At 44.4% G+C, this 16814-nt stretch overlaps 1 protein-coding gene across 1 annotated transcript in view; it reads right to left on the bottom strand.

Annotated features, from left to right (window-relative positions):
* The window catches only part of RGS10 (regulator of G protein signaling 10), a 39243-nt gene extending 38091 nt beyond the window's left edge, over positions 1-1152 (bottom strand). The window contains exon 1 of the mRNA XM_041746658.1: positions 1007-1152. Coding sequence (XP_041602592.1) covers positions 1007-1055 — 49 coding nt within the window. The 5' untranslated portion in view covers positions 1056-1152. The remainder of the gene's footprint in view (positions 1-1006) is intronic.
* Between the last annotated feature and the right edge of the window lie 15662 nt (positions 1153-16814).

Below are 16814 nucleotides of genomic sequence, written 5' to 3'. Positions count from 1 at the left end.
TATCCTCTCAACTGCAACGTCTCTCATAAAATACGATATTCAGTGAAAACAGGACACGGACCAATGTGTCCAGAGTCTTAGCACTAGAAAGAAGCGACTCTTGGAGTGGGAAGGGGCAGAAAAGCCTCTGACCTCCAGAGTTGGGCAAACTTGGGTTTCCAGGATTCTCCATCACCCAGTTAAGTGTGACTTGGGCCGAGTCACCTAATAGCTCCTGGCTTCCGTTCCCTCTTGTGCAAAGTGGCCTTGCCTGTCCCTATCTCACAGGGTCGCCCCTCAGGGTGCAGACAAGACACAAAACTTGGTGAGCAGAGACCCGGGCCCACAGTAGGGGCTCGCAGGAGCGCAGCTATAACTGGGAACGAAAGGGCACGACGGCTGGCGTCGGAGCCACGGGCTCACCGTCACCAAGGATTCTCTGTCTTATCAAATGGGCTCCGAAGTGAGGCTCCGGCTGGCCCAGTGTGGCAGCCCGGCGAGTCGGGGGTAGTGTCAGCGCGCCCCGGGCGCCGGGAGATGCGCCGGCCCCACCCCGGTGTTCGCCGGGGGCCCCGCCCGCCCCCGCCCGCCCGGGCCCCGCCGAGCATCTCCCGAGCATCACCCGCGGGGGGCGGCGAGCTCCAGACGGGGAGGGCCCCGCGCCACGTTCCGCTTTCGGGCCCGGAGCGCGCGCTCCCTCCGAAGTTCGGGGGCGCGTGGGATCCCCTGTCCCTCCGGACCATCACTCAAAAGAAAACCGCCGCTGTTCCCCCTTTTGCCCAAACTTCCTCCCCGGGACGCCGTTCGGGGCCCTGCCCCGCCGCGGCCACGACCGCAGGGGCTCCGGGGGGGACGGCGCGGGCGGGCGGCGGAGGCGGCGCGCTCGGGGGCGCTCGGGGGCGCTCGGGGGGCGCGGGCACAGGGGCGGGCACAGGGGCGGGGGTGCCCGGGGCCCGGCGGGCAGCGGCGGCCGAGGCGGCAGCTCCGGGCGCCCCGACCCGCAGCCCCGGGCCCGGGGGCCGCTTACCTGACGGCGGCCGCTTCCTGCTGAGCCGGCTCACGGCGCGGTTGAACATCGCCGCGGTGGCCCCGGGAGGAAGGAGGAGCGGCCGGGCGGCGCGGCGGCTGAGCCCGAGGACCGGGCAGGAGGAGGAGGAGGAGGAGGAGGAGGAGGAGGAGGAGGAGGAGGAGGAGGAGGAGGAGGAGGAGGAGGAGGAGGAGCCTGCTCAGCGCCGCCCGCCCCGCCCCGCCCCGCCCCGCCCCGCCGCGTGGCGCGCTCCGTGCGCCCTGCCCGCCCTGCCCGCCCTGCCCGCCCTGCCCGCGCGGGGGCCCCGCTGTCCAGCCCCGGGGGCGCGGGAGGCCGCGGGTGACCCGACGCCGAGGCCCGGGGGGAGAGCCCGGCCCGGGCCCCCGCCGCTCCCGCCGTGTCCCTGCAGCCCGCGGCCCCGTGCGCCTCGGCGGGCAGGGGCGCCCCCTCCGCACGGGCCCGGGAGCCGCGGCCTGGCGGGTCTGCGAGCCCGGGCTCCCCGCGGGCCGGGCACTCCCCCGGGGCGCGGGCCCCGCCTTGGCTCCTCGCCGCGAGCTCCGGGGTCCCCGGGCCGCTGCGCGCGGGGGGCACCTGCGGGGGGCACCTGCGGGGGCCCGGAGGCTCCGGGGCGGGCCTCGGCGGAGGTTCCGACGCCCTGGATGCCCCTGCCCCGCACCGCCGCCGGCCGGGGACACTTCTCCGACTTCGGGGACACGTGGTGCGGCTTCCGGCGGCGCTTTCCGCTCGGTCCGCTGGGCGCTCCCTCCGCTTCCCACCGCGCCGCCGCCGGTCACCTGCGCAGCGCGGCGCGCCCCGCTCCATCCATTGTCTCGTTTCCGTGCAAAACAGCCCCGAAGGGGGTGTCATTAGCCTCATTTTCTTGAGCGTTCGGTTCCCGAAGAATTGTCTTTCTGGCGAGTCTTATTTTTCTCCTTGTGTATCTGGCTTTGTCTCCAAATTGGTCTTTATTTTTAGCTGTGCTAATTGCTATTTTTCTAAACCGCTCCCCAGTCGTCGGGCCCTGCCACCCATCGTTTTGCAGTGTTTTCACTAGCTGGCACTTTCTTTATATCATCTATTCTGAGCTGCCCGTTCTGCTCATTTTTCCTCCCTCCTTCTACCCACCCGCTCAGTCCCAATTCCAGCCCATCTTCTGGCCTTCTACTGTTGCTTCTCATTTCTGTCCTTTTGGCCCCTCAAAGCCACTTTTCTCAAAGTATTTCTAAGCACCCCCTCTCCTCTCTTGCCAGAAGAGGATTTTCTGGCTCCTGAAGATGACCATGGGGATTGTGAGGATGGTCACTACGGTGACCAGGGATAAGCTTAGAGCCCGGGAGAAAACCTCGATTTAAAACAACAACAACAAAAAATAAATAAGTAAATAAATAAAAAATAAAACAACAACAACAAAAAAAACCCTCTTCCTCCTATCCTTAGCCTGCTTTGGGGGTGGGCTCCCCACCTGCTTCCACACCCTTGTAACATACTGCAACCACAGGCAGCGGCTTCATCAGTTGCCTAAGAGCAGGGCTTTGAAAATCCCAGAGTCCTGGATCCGAATGAAGTGGCTACAGTCTCAAAGCAATGCCAAGGGTATCTGTGCAGCACACCTCCCCTGAAAACCACTCTGGAGACCAAATTACAGGTAAAATTACAGGTAATCCTAACACAGGAAATAAGGAGCCGGGCACAATGGGTAAGCATCAGGCATAGCTAAATATGCCAGTTGCCAGGTCCAGCCCCACAGTGTCCTGAAATGCCCTGCTGTGGCCTAAGACATACCCATGAATGCCTTCTGAGCTAAGAAGGCAGCGAGGCCTTTCTGATGTAAGGGGAAGACCGCCCAGCTTCAAACCACTTTCACTGCACTGTTAGCAAATCAGATGGTGAGTTCAAAAATAAAGACCATGGTCAAGGTTTAATGTACAGTTTAAAATTTCTGTTTTGGGACATGAAGAGTCTGTCTTAGTGAAGTTGCTTTAAATATCTGTTTTAAGTGTCTCAAGATCCAGAAGCCAGTTATCAACATGCACTGTATAAAAGACCAAATAGACAAGTATAGAGCTTCACGATTCCTGAAGCTTGCCAAAAGAAAACACACACACACACACACACACACACACATGATTAAGTTCTCCCTGCAGTTTGCATGTGGGCTGACAGTGCCCACCATCCAGATAGCATCACTCACTTTCTGTAGCTCATCTCAAGCCTTCTCAAATGATGATAACCAATGTGGATAGGAAGAAGCAGTTTGACCTCTTCCTACCCCTGTTGGTCTCATCCTTGGTTGAACAATTTTCATTCAGCCAGGCAAGGAGAAAGAGAGCCCAGGATTGTCAGAGTGATCATTGACTTCGGAGTTCAGTATTTTTTTGTTCTACTCAGAAACTTTAAAAAATTAGTAAGCTGTGAATATATTATAGAGTTTCTTATGTTTTAGGGTCTCTCCTAAAGAGTACTCTAGGCCAGTTGAGGCAGGTGAGGTGTCTAGTAAGATTTATAAGTAAGTGCCTGCCTTGGAGTCAAGACCTAGGTACCAGTCCTGGGCATATAGCAGCCCAGCTAAGTGTCTTCAAACACACCGTCGTGGGATTGGACGGGGAAAGGATGCCACTTCCATCCTAAGGGTGTGGCGTTCCCCAGCAATAAACAAGAAAGCCACTGGGCACAGTACCCGGCACATATAGAAACACAAAATATACTGGAACCTGAATTACTCTTGCTCCCCCTTCCACTGCTGCTTTAGTGTAAAGTTTAGCCTATATGCAGTGAGAAGCAGCTTTTTAAAAAAGATTTTATTTATTTATTTGTTTATTTATTTATGAGAGACATAGAGAGAGGCAGAGACATAGGCAGAGGGAGAAGCAGGCTCCCCATAGGGAGCCCAGTGCAGGACTTGATCCCTGTACCAAGGATCACGCCCTGAGCCCAAGACAGACGCTCCACCACTGAGCCACCCAGGTATCCTGAGAAGTGGCATTTTAAAAGAAAAAAGGGAGAATGGGAAGGGTTAGTAACAGTGATGCGATTGATACAGAGAAAGGAAGAAAGTAAATTGTTACGACCTCTCTGGAAGGCAAGAGAGGCAGATGTGTTAAGATGCATATTTGGCAACATACATAAAAGCTTTCAAAATGTTTATACCCACTGGACCAGTGAATAATTCTACAGCTGGTAATTTATGTGGAAGAAAGACTGAGGGGCAAAGATTTCTATGTACAGTTGAACATCCTAACTCCTCTTTCATCAGTGCTGTTTATAGTTGCTATAAACACTCATTAATGGAGTGACTAAGTGACAGTATATTCCTATGATGAGATACTTAACAGTTGTAAGAACTGCTTTTTTCATTGAAAAAAAATCAGGATACAGATATAGAGAAGTTTTTCAGTGGGGAAGGAGAGGAAATATAGTCTATTTTTATATATAGAAAACTTGCAGAGAACTACACCAAAATGTTACTAGCATTTATCTAGAGATGGGATAAGGGGTGTTTTTAATTTTCATTATTACATTTTCCAGTTTTGCAAAGTTTCTGTGGTGTATATACTCTTAAATCAGGAAGAAAAATCAGTAGTTGGAAACTGGTCAAAAATCTCTTCAGGGCTTAACCTACCAATATTTAAACCCACATTTTTACAACATGAGTCTTTAGACTCTCCATTTCCCATGGATGGAGCAAGCAGACACCAATGGCCTTTCCCATCTTTGATCTCCCTTGCATTTCAAGTGACACATTCATGGCATCCCACAGCCGGAGGGATCCTTGAAGGTCAGCTATTACCCTGCAGATCAGGAAACTGAGGTCCAGAAAGCTTTAGAGAGGATGTGTTCCTAGGTCTCCTGAGAGATTTGAGCCCATTCTTCCCCGCCCCACTCTCCTAGTTTTCCTTCTGCCCGGTTTGCTGCTCCTGCCGCTGCCACCTTCTTCGTAAAAGTGGGCACTGCATGCCTGGTCTTTGGAGCTCTTCTCTTACATACTTAGTTCACTGACTATCTCATCAAGTCTCATGGCTTTTAATACCATTTTTAAAAAAAATACACTTTTTAAAAAGCACTTTTAAGTTTATAGCAAAATTGAACAGAATGTACAGAAGAGTTCCCAATATACATCTTGCCCCCCAACATGCACACCCCCCTCATGAGAACCTCCCCAAGAGTGGTACATTTGTTACAACTGATGAACCCACATGACGCATCATAGTCACCTAAGTCCATATGAAATCCCATTTTTATAGCACAGAACTCCCACACTTCTCTTTCCAGCCTGGACTTGCCCGCTTGACATCTTCTCTTGGATGCCTAATGAGACCTCTCAAATGGAGTGTGTCCAGAATGGATCCTCCCCTTCTGGCCCATACCTGCTCCACCTACAGGCTTCTCATCTCAATTAAGGGCAACTCCACCCTTCTAGTTGCTCAGACCAATTATCTGGGAGTCATTTCTGATCATTCTTTTTCTCACACCTCACGTCTAATCCATCAAGTCATCCTGTAGGTTCTACCTTCCAAATAAACCCAGAAGTCCATGCTTTCACCATTTCCATCTCCACTATAAGCACCTTGTCCGAGGTGCCACTCACTGCCTGGACTAGAGCAGCAGCTTCCTATGGGCCTCCCTGCCTCCGCCTCACTCTGGTCTGTTATATACCCAGTACCCAGAGGTATCAGTGAAACAAGGGAAGTCTCACCATATCAACCCTCTGCTTAAACTGCACTGGGGAGAAAGCCCAACACCTTATCAAGGCTAACAAGGCCCCGCATGACCAAGACCTCCATTCCCCTCTGACTTCCTTTTCAGGTCTTCCAACTCAGGTCAGGCAACTTTTCAGTTGCCTCCCAACTCATCTGCTCCCACTAAACCTCCTCATCCTTCCAATGCTTCCACATATTCCTACCTCATGACCTTTGCACTGGCTATTCCCTCTGAAACACACCGCCCTGGGTGTGTGCATGGCACACTCCCTCACTTGCTTCAGATCTTTATCCAGATGTTATCTTATCTGTGTTTAAAATGGCAACCCCACCTCCTGTTCTTCCAGGCCCCTTTCTTGCACCCCCGCCATGGGTTTCTTCCTTTTTTTTTTTTTTATTTATTCATGAGAGACACACAGAGACAGGCAGAGACATAGACAGAGGGAGAAGCAGGTTCCTGCAGGGAGCCTGATGCAGGACTCAATCCCTAGACCCTGAGATCATGACCTGAGCCAAAGGCAGACACTCAGCCACTGAGCCACCCAGGTGTCCCCCTGCCATGGGCTTCTGCATAGCATGTAGCACCTTCTGGCATACTTATTTTACTTGTTATGTTTACTCTGTTTCTCCCTACAGCCCCTACATTCACGATACCTTCCATTCCATAGTCCCAGCACCTAGAAGAGTGTCTGTCAGAGTAAGGACTCAATGAAATGCGTTGATGACGCAAGAGAATCCTTATCTCCTCTCTCCCAAAATCCCAATCAGTTGACAGAAAAGCTGTTAAAAACAAGGTATATTTTTATAGTAGGGTATAAACCCACCTGGACCAGGTATATGGGAAAGGAGGCAATAATAGGAGAGAGATTTCAAGAAATCTGAAAGCAGATGGAAATACAGAAACCGTTAACTCAGAAAGTCTACCTCATACATATCTACTCAAGATAAATGAAAACAAATGTCCACACTAAAATTTGTACAAGAACGTTCATAGCAAAATTGTCGATAATAGCCCTGAAGTGGAAACAACCCAAATGTGCATCAACTGACAAATGGATAAACAAACATGCTGTATCCTTACAATAGAATATTATTTGTCAACAAAAAGGAATTAAGTCCTGATGCATGCTACAACACAGATGAACCTTAAAAACATCATAGAATAGCATACATCATATAGTCCCATTTATATAAGGTCCAAAATAGACAAATTGGTAAGAGATAGAAAGTGGATTAGTGGTTACCCAAACCCAAAGCAAAGAGAGTGGTCAGGGACTATTGACAATTATGAGCTTGTTTTGGGGGATGATGAAAAAGTCCTAAAATTAGATTATGGTGATGGTTGCACAACTCTGCAAATATACCAAAAATCATTTAATTCTATGTTCAAATAGTTGAATTCTATGGCATATAAATTATATCTCAACAAAATTGTCAAAAATTTTTTTTAATTTACAAAGATCAAAAACAGATCACATACAAAGGTTCAGAACCCAAACTGTCCTGTGTCTCTGCCTCTCTCTCTGTGTCTCTCATGAATGAATGAATAAAATCTTAAAAAAGAAAAAAGAAAAAAAAAGAAACAGCAGCACTGTGTATTGTTCATGAGACATGGAGGTAAGTATCAGAAGAAACCGTTCAAGTTTTAAAAGAGTGGCCTCTGAATAGTAAACCTGGGAAAGGACAGTGAAGGGGACTGCTATTTTTCATTGGCTTTTAATACCATTTGACTTTTTAAGACTCTTACACATATACACTATTTTAGTGAAAATAAAAATCGGTTTTTAAAAATTTCAGCAACCACCACCTGCCTCATACATAAGGAAAGAGTTAAGACTTGGTGATAGCACTAATAACTGTAATAGCTACATTTCACTGAACACATACTATATGCGCCATTCTAAATGCTGTTTGAAATATTCCTCATTTAACAGTCTGTTGGAGAGATCTCAATCCTAGACTGTCTCTAAGGATGGCTAGATCACCAACTAAAAGTAAAACTGTGGCTCTTCATGGATTAAAAAGCACATCCAACCTTATTTTCATGCGATCTTCCCTAACACAGTGATATGGGAGTTTATGGATGTAGAAAACATCTCCAAGACCTCTGGGAGGACTGGAGAACTACTCGATGTCACAGGTACAGGTGAAAAAGGAGGGCTGGAGTTCAGGTCTCTTGGCTCCCAGTGTTCTTTCCACAACTGCCTCCCACCCAGGAAAAAATTATAAAAAAAAAAAATGCCTGTGGGGTGCTTGGGTGGCTCAGTCAGTTAAGCGTCTGCCTTCAGCTCAGGTTATGATCCCAGAGTCCTGGGATTGAGCCCTGCATCGTGCTCCCTGCTCAGCAGAGAATCTGCTTCTCCCTCTCCCTCTGCCTGCTACTCCCCCTGCTTGTGCTCTCTCTCTCTCTCTCTTTTTCTCTGTCAAATTAATTAAATAATTAAATCTTAAAAAAAAAAAAAAAGAATCTCTGTTCCAGGTGTCTACTTTGTAACCCTGTACCCTGGTGTTATTTTTAAATGTTAAAGAATCTAAGATTCTTGGGGATCCCTGGGTGGCTCAGCAGTTTGGTGCCTGCCTTTGGCCCAGGGCACCATCCTGGAGTCCCAGGATTGAATCCTGCGTCGGGCTCTCTGCATGGAGCCTGCTTCTCCCTCTGCCTGTGTCTCTGCCTCTCTCTCTCTCTCTCTCATAAATAAATAAATCTTTAAAAAAAAAAAGAATCTAAGATTCTTAACCTGGACCTTCCTTCAAATCCAGATTCAAAAATATCCTCTGAAAGGCAAACAAGAAAAACAACACAAAGCGCATGGGTACACATGCACACATACACACGTAAGGCGTGACTATAACGTGATACTATCTGGGGGTTCCTGAACAATTGCACAGCAACACACATCTCCCACCAAGTGTGGCCCATTCAGCGTGATCACGCAGACACCCTACTGAGGCACCTGGAGCCACCACTGCTGAGACCTTTTCAAAAACTTCTCCTTTGGAATGTCATATTCTCATAGGTATTTCTAATAGTGAACATTATCTTCTAGACCTAACTGGTTTTGGGAAACCACCAAAAAACTATTTGATGAAAATCAGCAGACTGAGGTGTGAGATGTGGCAGTGAGGAGCCAGCATGGGGATAGAAGGCACAGATGTGAAATCACTAGGTCAACTGACCCATGTGGCTTATAAACCAAGCTCAAAAGCGACTTCAAAGGAATCAGCATTTGGGAAGAGAGAATTCCAGCTGACTCCTTTTAAGGACAAATGTATGTTTCACATCTTGGATATATAGAATCTGGCATGGTTAAAAGAGATTCACTTTACAAAAGCAAAAAAGTTACATGACTAAAGTTTATCGCCATTATATAATAAACCCACAAATGTTCTTACTACTTAATAAAAACAATGGACACCTTGTGCCCAAGACAGAATTCAATAAAAAACATTTTTATAATCATTTTTTTTACCCAGGCCTAATTGATATTAAAAAATGCAAAAGTTTTAATGATTTTTATTTTCCAGTTATTTATCTATGCTTCTATATTGATCTCGAAAACTCTTAAAATGCTTTTTAAAATCATAAAACCCCACCAAGATTCAGTTAGAAAGCAATCTTCAAAAGATAGATCATTAAACTGTTACCATGTATGATTTCCAAGTACCTTTTGACCAGCCATCCAATTTCACCTGAAAGCTAGTTTACACCTGCTTTACATGTAATTGTAGAAAATACATCAATAAGAAAGTTAGTAAACATATAAGAAACTCATCTGACAAAAACACGGGGACTGTAAATCATGCCTTTCTTGCTTAAATCTTAGCCAGATGGAAACTTTCCTGAATTACTACCTCTGGATACACACTGACCAAGTTCTCAGGAAATGTTGACCATGTTATGTTCTATCAGTGTCAGTTTATCAGTGTAACAGAACATTACATGTGAATTTTTGCACCCTAAAGAAAAAACTGAAATAATATACAACGCCATATCTTAGATTTTGAATATACTTGGGGTAGAAAAATACACATGTGTGTATATGTATAGGTATGTATACACATATGAACACAAATGTGCACATATATGTATGCATATGTATATATACATATTTAAATGAGTTTTAAGCTAGCTGAAAAGCAGTGAGGGTTGTCAGCACAGCAGCTAAATGTGTGTGTTTTTTTTTTAAGTTTACTTATTTTTTTAGTAATCTCTACACCCAAAGTCAGGCTTGAACTCACCACCTTGAGATCAAGGGTTGCATGCTCTTCCAACTGAGCCAGTCAGGCAGCCCACAGCTAAATGCATTTTATTTTATTTTATTATTTTATTTATTTTATTTTATTTTATTTTATTTTATTTTAAAGATTTTATTTATTTATTCATGAGAGACACAGAGACAGGCAGAGACACAGGCAGAGGGAAAAGCAGGCTCCATGCAGGGAGCCTGATGCGGGACTCGATCCCAGGACTCCAGAATCACACCCTGGGCCGAAGGCAGATGCTTTAACCGCTGAGCCACCCAGAAACAATTTGTACAGCTTATGTCTCTCAAGAGTAATTATGTCTCAATTAATTCCACACAGAGATCTGGCCATCGTCAGATCCAGAGTTTAAGCCCAAAGATCTTTCCATAAGGAGTTACCTGGACAGTGAGGCAAATACCACAAATTTCTGGTTATTCGTATCATTAGATGATCTCTATTGATAAAGACAGGAGAACCCATTAACGGTACTTAGTTTTATGTGCTTCCAGTCATAAATACCAAAACACTTTCTTTAATAACTGTAAGTCCCACACATTTACATAATAGGCTATAAAGTGCCATTCTGGATACAGGCCATATTTTGAAGGGATTTATAGATACAGGTAAAATTTGTTGCCAGGCACCATTTACAACCTCAAACAATCTTTCCCAGCTGAGGCCAAGTCTGTTCTCAGCCACCATTATCCTCAACCTTTTTTAGTCATGGTCACCAGAGAGTTTTTTTTCACCCTCAACATAAACAGCAGTAAATTCTCTGAGCGCAAACATACCATTCTTGACTTTATAGTCTAAATGGACACGGGGCAGCTGAGGCATAAAAAATGTTATCTGCTACATTTTGCAGGCATTTAGAACTTCCTCGTACTGGATCCACCTTCTTTCTTCAGGTCTAATATTTTTATGCCAGTAGATGAAAATCACTGTAAAACAATTTAAGTCAAAAGGCAATCCACCAATAACCTGGTGACTAGCTGAGATCTTAACTCTCCTAATGTCAAAGACTTAAATTCTTTCATATAAAATGGACATTTAATAAGGCAAAGATGTGGAAGTGTAGTGTTTCTCAAGAGGAAAAGTATCTAAGAACAGTCACCTAACAAAAGGGAAGCTGAGTACATTTGCACAGAGACCCAGATTTGGAGAGCAGTGGATGAACCTGAAAGGGAACTAAGTATTTACAACCAAGCAGGAGTGGCTCTCCTGCTTATTACAACTTTTATATGTGATCTATAAAATTTAAAAATCATATCCTTTTATTGCAGCAAAAATACACAACATAAAATTTACCATTGTGGCCATTTTTAAGTATACAGTTCAGCATAATTATATACATTCACATTGTTGTGAAACAGACTTCCAGAACATTTTTATCCTGCAAATCAGAGACTACACCCCGGAAACAATTCCCTTCCTTCAGCCCCTGGCAAACACCACTGTATTTTCTGTTTCTATGAATTTGACTACCTTAGAAACCTCATGTAAGTGGAATCATTCGGTATTTGTCTTTCTGTGACTGGCTTATTTCATTTAGCTATTGTCTTCAAGGTTCATCCAGGTTGCAGCGCATGTCAGATGTTCCCGGCATTCGAGGCTGACAGTCTGTGTCTCCATTGATCCACCAATGGACATTTGAGTAGCTTCTCTTTCTTGGCTGTTGTGAACTCTGCTACTATAAACATAGGTACAACTATGTCTTCAAAAATCTGCTTTCTGTTGGAATATATACCCAGTAGAATTGCTGGATCTTATGGTAATCCTATGTTTTAATTTTTTGATGAAGCTCCATGCTGTTTTCCAGAGTAGCTGCATCATTGTTACATCCCCACCATCAATGCATAAGGGTTCTAATTTCTCCACAGCCTCACCAACACCTGTTAGCTTGGGGGGGGGGGGGTTCCTCTGTAAAATAAAATATATACATTATATATATATATATACACACACACTTATACACATATATACTTACATTATATATACATACAATTATATATATTTATAATATATATAATTTATTAATAATAATTATTATATATATAATATAATATATATTATATAATAATTTTACATCCATGGTAAAATTTTCAGCTTAAGTTATTGAAAGTTGAAAAAAATTGGCAACAATTGTCTGAAACTTTTCAAATACAATAAATGCATATTGTTGGTGGAATGGTCCCCAGAACTTTTAAAAATTTTAACTTCAAGATCTTTTTAATTTTAATTTCGACTTCTTTCTTTTGAACACCCTGCCTTACTCTAGTCCATCAGGAAGCTGAGAAAGGGTCCACTCAATGGTAAACATAGGAACGGTTGGTTGGTAGCGTCAGAAAGGGGGAAGAGGGGACGGAAGGGAAGATGTTGGCATTCCAACTGGCTTCCCTTGGAGATTTCCTTTCCAACCACTGCCACAAGCACCTTCGAGAACACCAACGGGCACTCTCAGGAAGAAGCGGGATTTGCCTGTTCCCAGAACACCTAAGACCTGGGGTTCTCTTCACCAGCAATAGCCGCCCGGGCTGCCAGAGGAGGCTGTCGGTGGCTCATACCCAAGCAACATGGTGGGAAGCATAGGAACTACATCTTGGAAGATAGAATGGCCTGTACTGCTTTATCAACACGTCTGCCTTACTCTAACCATCAGACTGCTACAGCAAATTTGTACACAAGCACCTATTTTCCTTCTGCCCCAGTCCTACTTTGTTACTTGCCATTAAGCCCTTTGTATGTTTGCAAATTTACCTCACATAAATCCATTTATTCACTCAACAACTATTCATTAAACACCTAACTCATAGACGCCACTAGTGGTAAACGAGACAAAGTCCCTACCCCCGTGGAATTAATAATCTAGTTGAATATCATTAATCAAGTAATCACATAACTACATGTCTAGCATCTCAAGGATCATAAAGAAAAAAATACAGGGATAATGAAAGCATAACTGAGGGACCCTTAAATTACACATAGGGCTGAGGGACAGAGACTTCTGGGAACAGTGACAGGCCGATGTAAACAGCCAGGTAGACAGCAGTAGAAGCACCTTCTAGGTTAAGAAGGCATATGCAAGGGCCCGGGGGTGGGAGTGCCCAGTGAATAAAGGACGTGATCGATCGGGTGACTAGAGCTTGCTAAAGGAGAGGGCATGGAGGGGTGGGGAAGGCTGGATTACGTGGGCACCTGGTCCTGCAGAGCTGGAAAGCCTGTGAAGCAGGCTAAGATTTCATGCTAAGTACAATGCGAAGTTACAGAGGCATTTTCAGGTTACATGCTAGTAGCGGTTTTAAAGAAAAAATCGATGCACTCTTATAGGATACTCTCTAAGATTTATCAAGTGAAAAAAGAAAGGTGTTCGACAGTATATGTACATCATGCTATCATTTCTGGGGGAAAGGGAAAATAAACGTTGATGCATAAATGAGTATCTCTGGAAAAATACCAGACAGCATCTCGAGAGGGAACTAGATGGTATGGCTAGGAGAGAGGAGTGGGAGGAATGGGTTTTACTGTGTATCTTTTGAATTAGGTATCATGCTTAAGAATTATCTACAGAATAGTAAATTAAATTAAAATTTAAAGTCACTCTGGCTGCTGTGTCAGAACAACTAAGGGCTTAAAACTTAGGAAAAATACCAGAACAGTTAAAATGAAAAAGACCAATGATTACTGTTGGTAATGTGGGGAGTCCGTGGAATTTTCACATGCTGCGTGCAAGTGCAAACTGATGTAACCATTTTGGGAGACTGTGGGGCAGCAGCTACTGAAATGCATCAGACACACGACAGGACCCCGAATTCCATCCTTGGGTATACACTCAACAGAAATGAGTACATATGTTCCCCAAGACATTTATAAAAATCCATTAGAGCACTATAGGTAAATCCCAAATGGAAAGCCATGGGCTTAATGAAAAGTAGAATGGATAAATTGCAGGACACTCACACAACACTACATACAGCATTGAAAACTCAGTGGCATGCAACAACTCGTAGCATTAAGTAAATCAGACACAAAAGGATATAAGCCGCTTAATTCCATATTTACATAGTTAGAAAATAAGCAAACTAATCTATGGTCACAGAAATCAGGCTACCAGTTATGTTAGCAGAAGAATGGAGCTATCCAGAAGAGCAGGCAAGCTTCTGGGTGCTAGCAACATCGTTGCCCGATCTCATGCCATCTCGTCTGTGTTCCCTTTTTCAGAGTTCAGAGCTGTGCACACACGTGTCCTCTCCTGTGGAATGTTCAGGCACGTACTTATGTCTATGAGGTAGGAGCTCCTGCAGTGGTGCAGATGGAGGACAACAGTCTGACTGGGGGGAAGAATGCAGTGGGGGGAGAGGGGGTGCGGACACAAGATCTACACGATGACAGGCTTTGGTTATTTCTGCTTTTGCATTTTGTCACCTGCCTAGTAAGTCTAACAAAATCATCAGCAAATTTAATGTCAAAACAAAACATTTGTTTGAAAGAGGTAATAAATTACTGGTGTGTAAATCCAAGTAATTTCCAGATATGAAAATTTAAAACCTTTGACAGCAGAGCCAGATTCAGGGCACATTTAAGACCCAACCAAACTAAGAATACAGAATATAAGGTCTTCACTAAATATTTACCCTTCAGGATAGAAAGGCAAACCAAATTTTAAACAAGACACTATTTTAATTGTGCGCTCACATGGCAGACACCATGCCATGAAAGACTATCACTGTTCAGATGACCTGTTTTCCAACATTGTACAAGTCTTTTATAAGTTGTCTTCTCATCCTCACTTAAACAACTAAGAAACTGCCGTCTGCTCTAACCAGTTTAATCAGTAAATACGCTGAGGCACACACTGACTTTAGATGTAGTCTATGTACTATATATACAATTGCCACTTTAAGAATCTCAACTGTGTCACTTCCCACAGCTATTTCCAGGTTGTCTGTTATACTCAGATGTTGCCTGTCCAGGAACCCAATTCCTGCCTTGCTGTTAGCCCCTCTTCCTAAAGAGTAATCCTTAAACTATCTGGCATTGTGGCCCAGGATCACATTCTTAGAAGAGTGCCATGGAAGAGCAGCTGTGGCTCCTACTTGCTGCACCCAAGTACATTACAAGGAGAACATAATCACCTTCAAAAGATGTCTGACAAGCTATATAGGGTAGCGATTACAGAGATCATGAACTCCCCAAAATCCATTTTTTTTTCTGGAGAATGTGTGACCATGGGCAATAGGGGTTTCTTCCCTGGACAAGAGTTAGAAGAGGAAAAAAGGAATCCACACCAATTAACTTTATTTCAGATTGCCTTCAAGCACAACTGTGGGGACTCAGAATCTGCATTTTGACAAGCACCCAGTTGATTCTGGCCAAGTTCTACTCTAGTAAAACACTAGATGTTCTGTTTTTTAAGAGGGAGACTAAAATGTTTACCTTTACTTCCTACATCATAGTCTTGGCATTCAACATTACTTAACATCTACCATGTGCCAAGCACCGTTCTGTAAGTCCCAGGGTTCGAGCAGTCACCAAAAGTCCCTGCCCCCCATGGAGCTTACATTCTAGCAGAGGGCGACTGACAGAACCAAAGATACAAAAATAGCAAAGCAATCTGGAAAGGCAGTTGTCCATTTTTAAAAATAAAAGATTCCTGGTTATAATAAACTAAATGTGGATTTTGAAAGGTATCTTAATCCCATTTTACCGAAAACACTCAAAGGCAGTATTTTAGTATTGCAGCATCTGCCCCACATTCTAACAGACATATAGGTACATTAATAGATATACACGTTAAAGGAAACTGCAAAGAAATGATCAAAGCCAGTAAATAAGACAAAAGTGTTGGTGATAATTTATTTTCAATGACCTGGTGAGTCTCCTAGTCTTCCTCATATGTGCCTATGGTCTTAAACTAAATAACCTATAAAATTATCAGCACTGAAGCCCTGATCACCATGGTTTGCTCTACCTGCTCAGTGCGGTCTGTTCCCATATCAACACTCTTCCACCAAATCAAGGACCTCAGCCCCCTTTATTATCCTAGTCATCCAGTCCAAATCCTCATTAAACAGATAACCAAGTCTGAGAGGGGCCACAGGCTAAAATATAGCTTAGCTACTTAGCTAAAGGAAACTAACAATGTTTTTACAAGTTTAGTCTTTTTCAAAAAGCAAACTAAGATCATTAAAACGGCATTCTCAATTTTGTTTAGCTATGTTAAGATTTATGAATTAGCTTTACTTCTGTGAGCAAAAGTAATTATATAAAACACCTATTGGGGTAGCCCCGGTGGCTTAGCGGTTTAGTGCCGCCTTCAGCCCAGGGTGTGATCCTGGAGACTCGGGATCGAGTCCCACGTCGGGCTCCCTGCATGGAGCCTGCTTCTCCCTCTGCCTGTGTCTCTGTATCTCTCATGAATAAATAAAATCTTTTAAAAAATAAAAATAAAAAATAAACCACCTATCAAACAATTCAAATCACAACTCTCACACAGTAAAACGAACTGTGAAAATGTAAAACATATGGTAGTATCAACTCTCAAAACAGGCAGGTTGCATAAGGCTACATACTTCATGCCCATTTTGTCAGGATGGTTTTGGACTTTTCTTCATTGGTATACCAAAACCCCAGGAAGAAAGATGGAGGAAAAGAAAAAAAAAAAAAACCTAATTGGGCAAGTTATGATACCAATTGGTTACTTACGGCAAAACCTGTTACCTCAAAAATGCAATTTTTGAGTATCACCTGGCAACTAGGTTCTTTGCGAATGTCTGTCAGTTCACCAGAACAAAGCAGAGTCAAAACAGGAGATCTGTAGGCGAGCTGAGCCCAACTGCAAGATCAACTGGACAGCTCCACCGAGATTA

Source organism: Vulpes lagopus, chromosome 2, assembly GCF_018345385.1.
Source record: "Vulpes lagopus strain Blue_001 chromosome 2, ASM1834538v1, whole genome shotgun sequence".
Taxonomy (NCBI): Eukaryota; Metazoa; Chordata; class Mammalia; order Carnivora; family Canidae; genus Vulpes; species Vulpes lagopus.
This window is presented reverse-complemented; position numbering and strand designations above follow the sequence as displayed.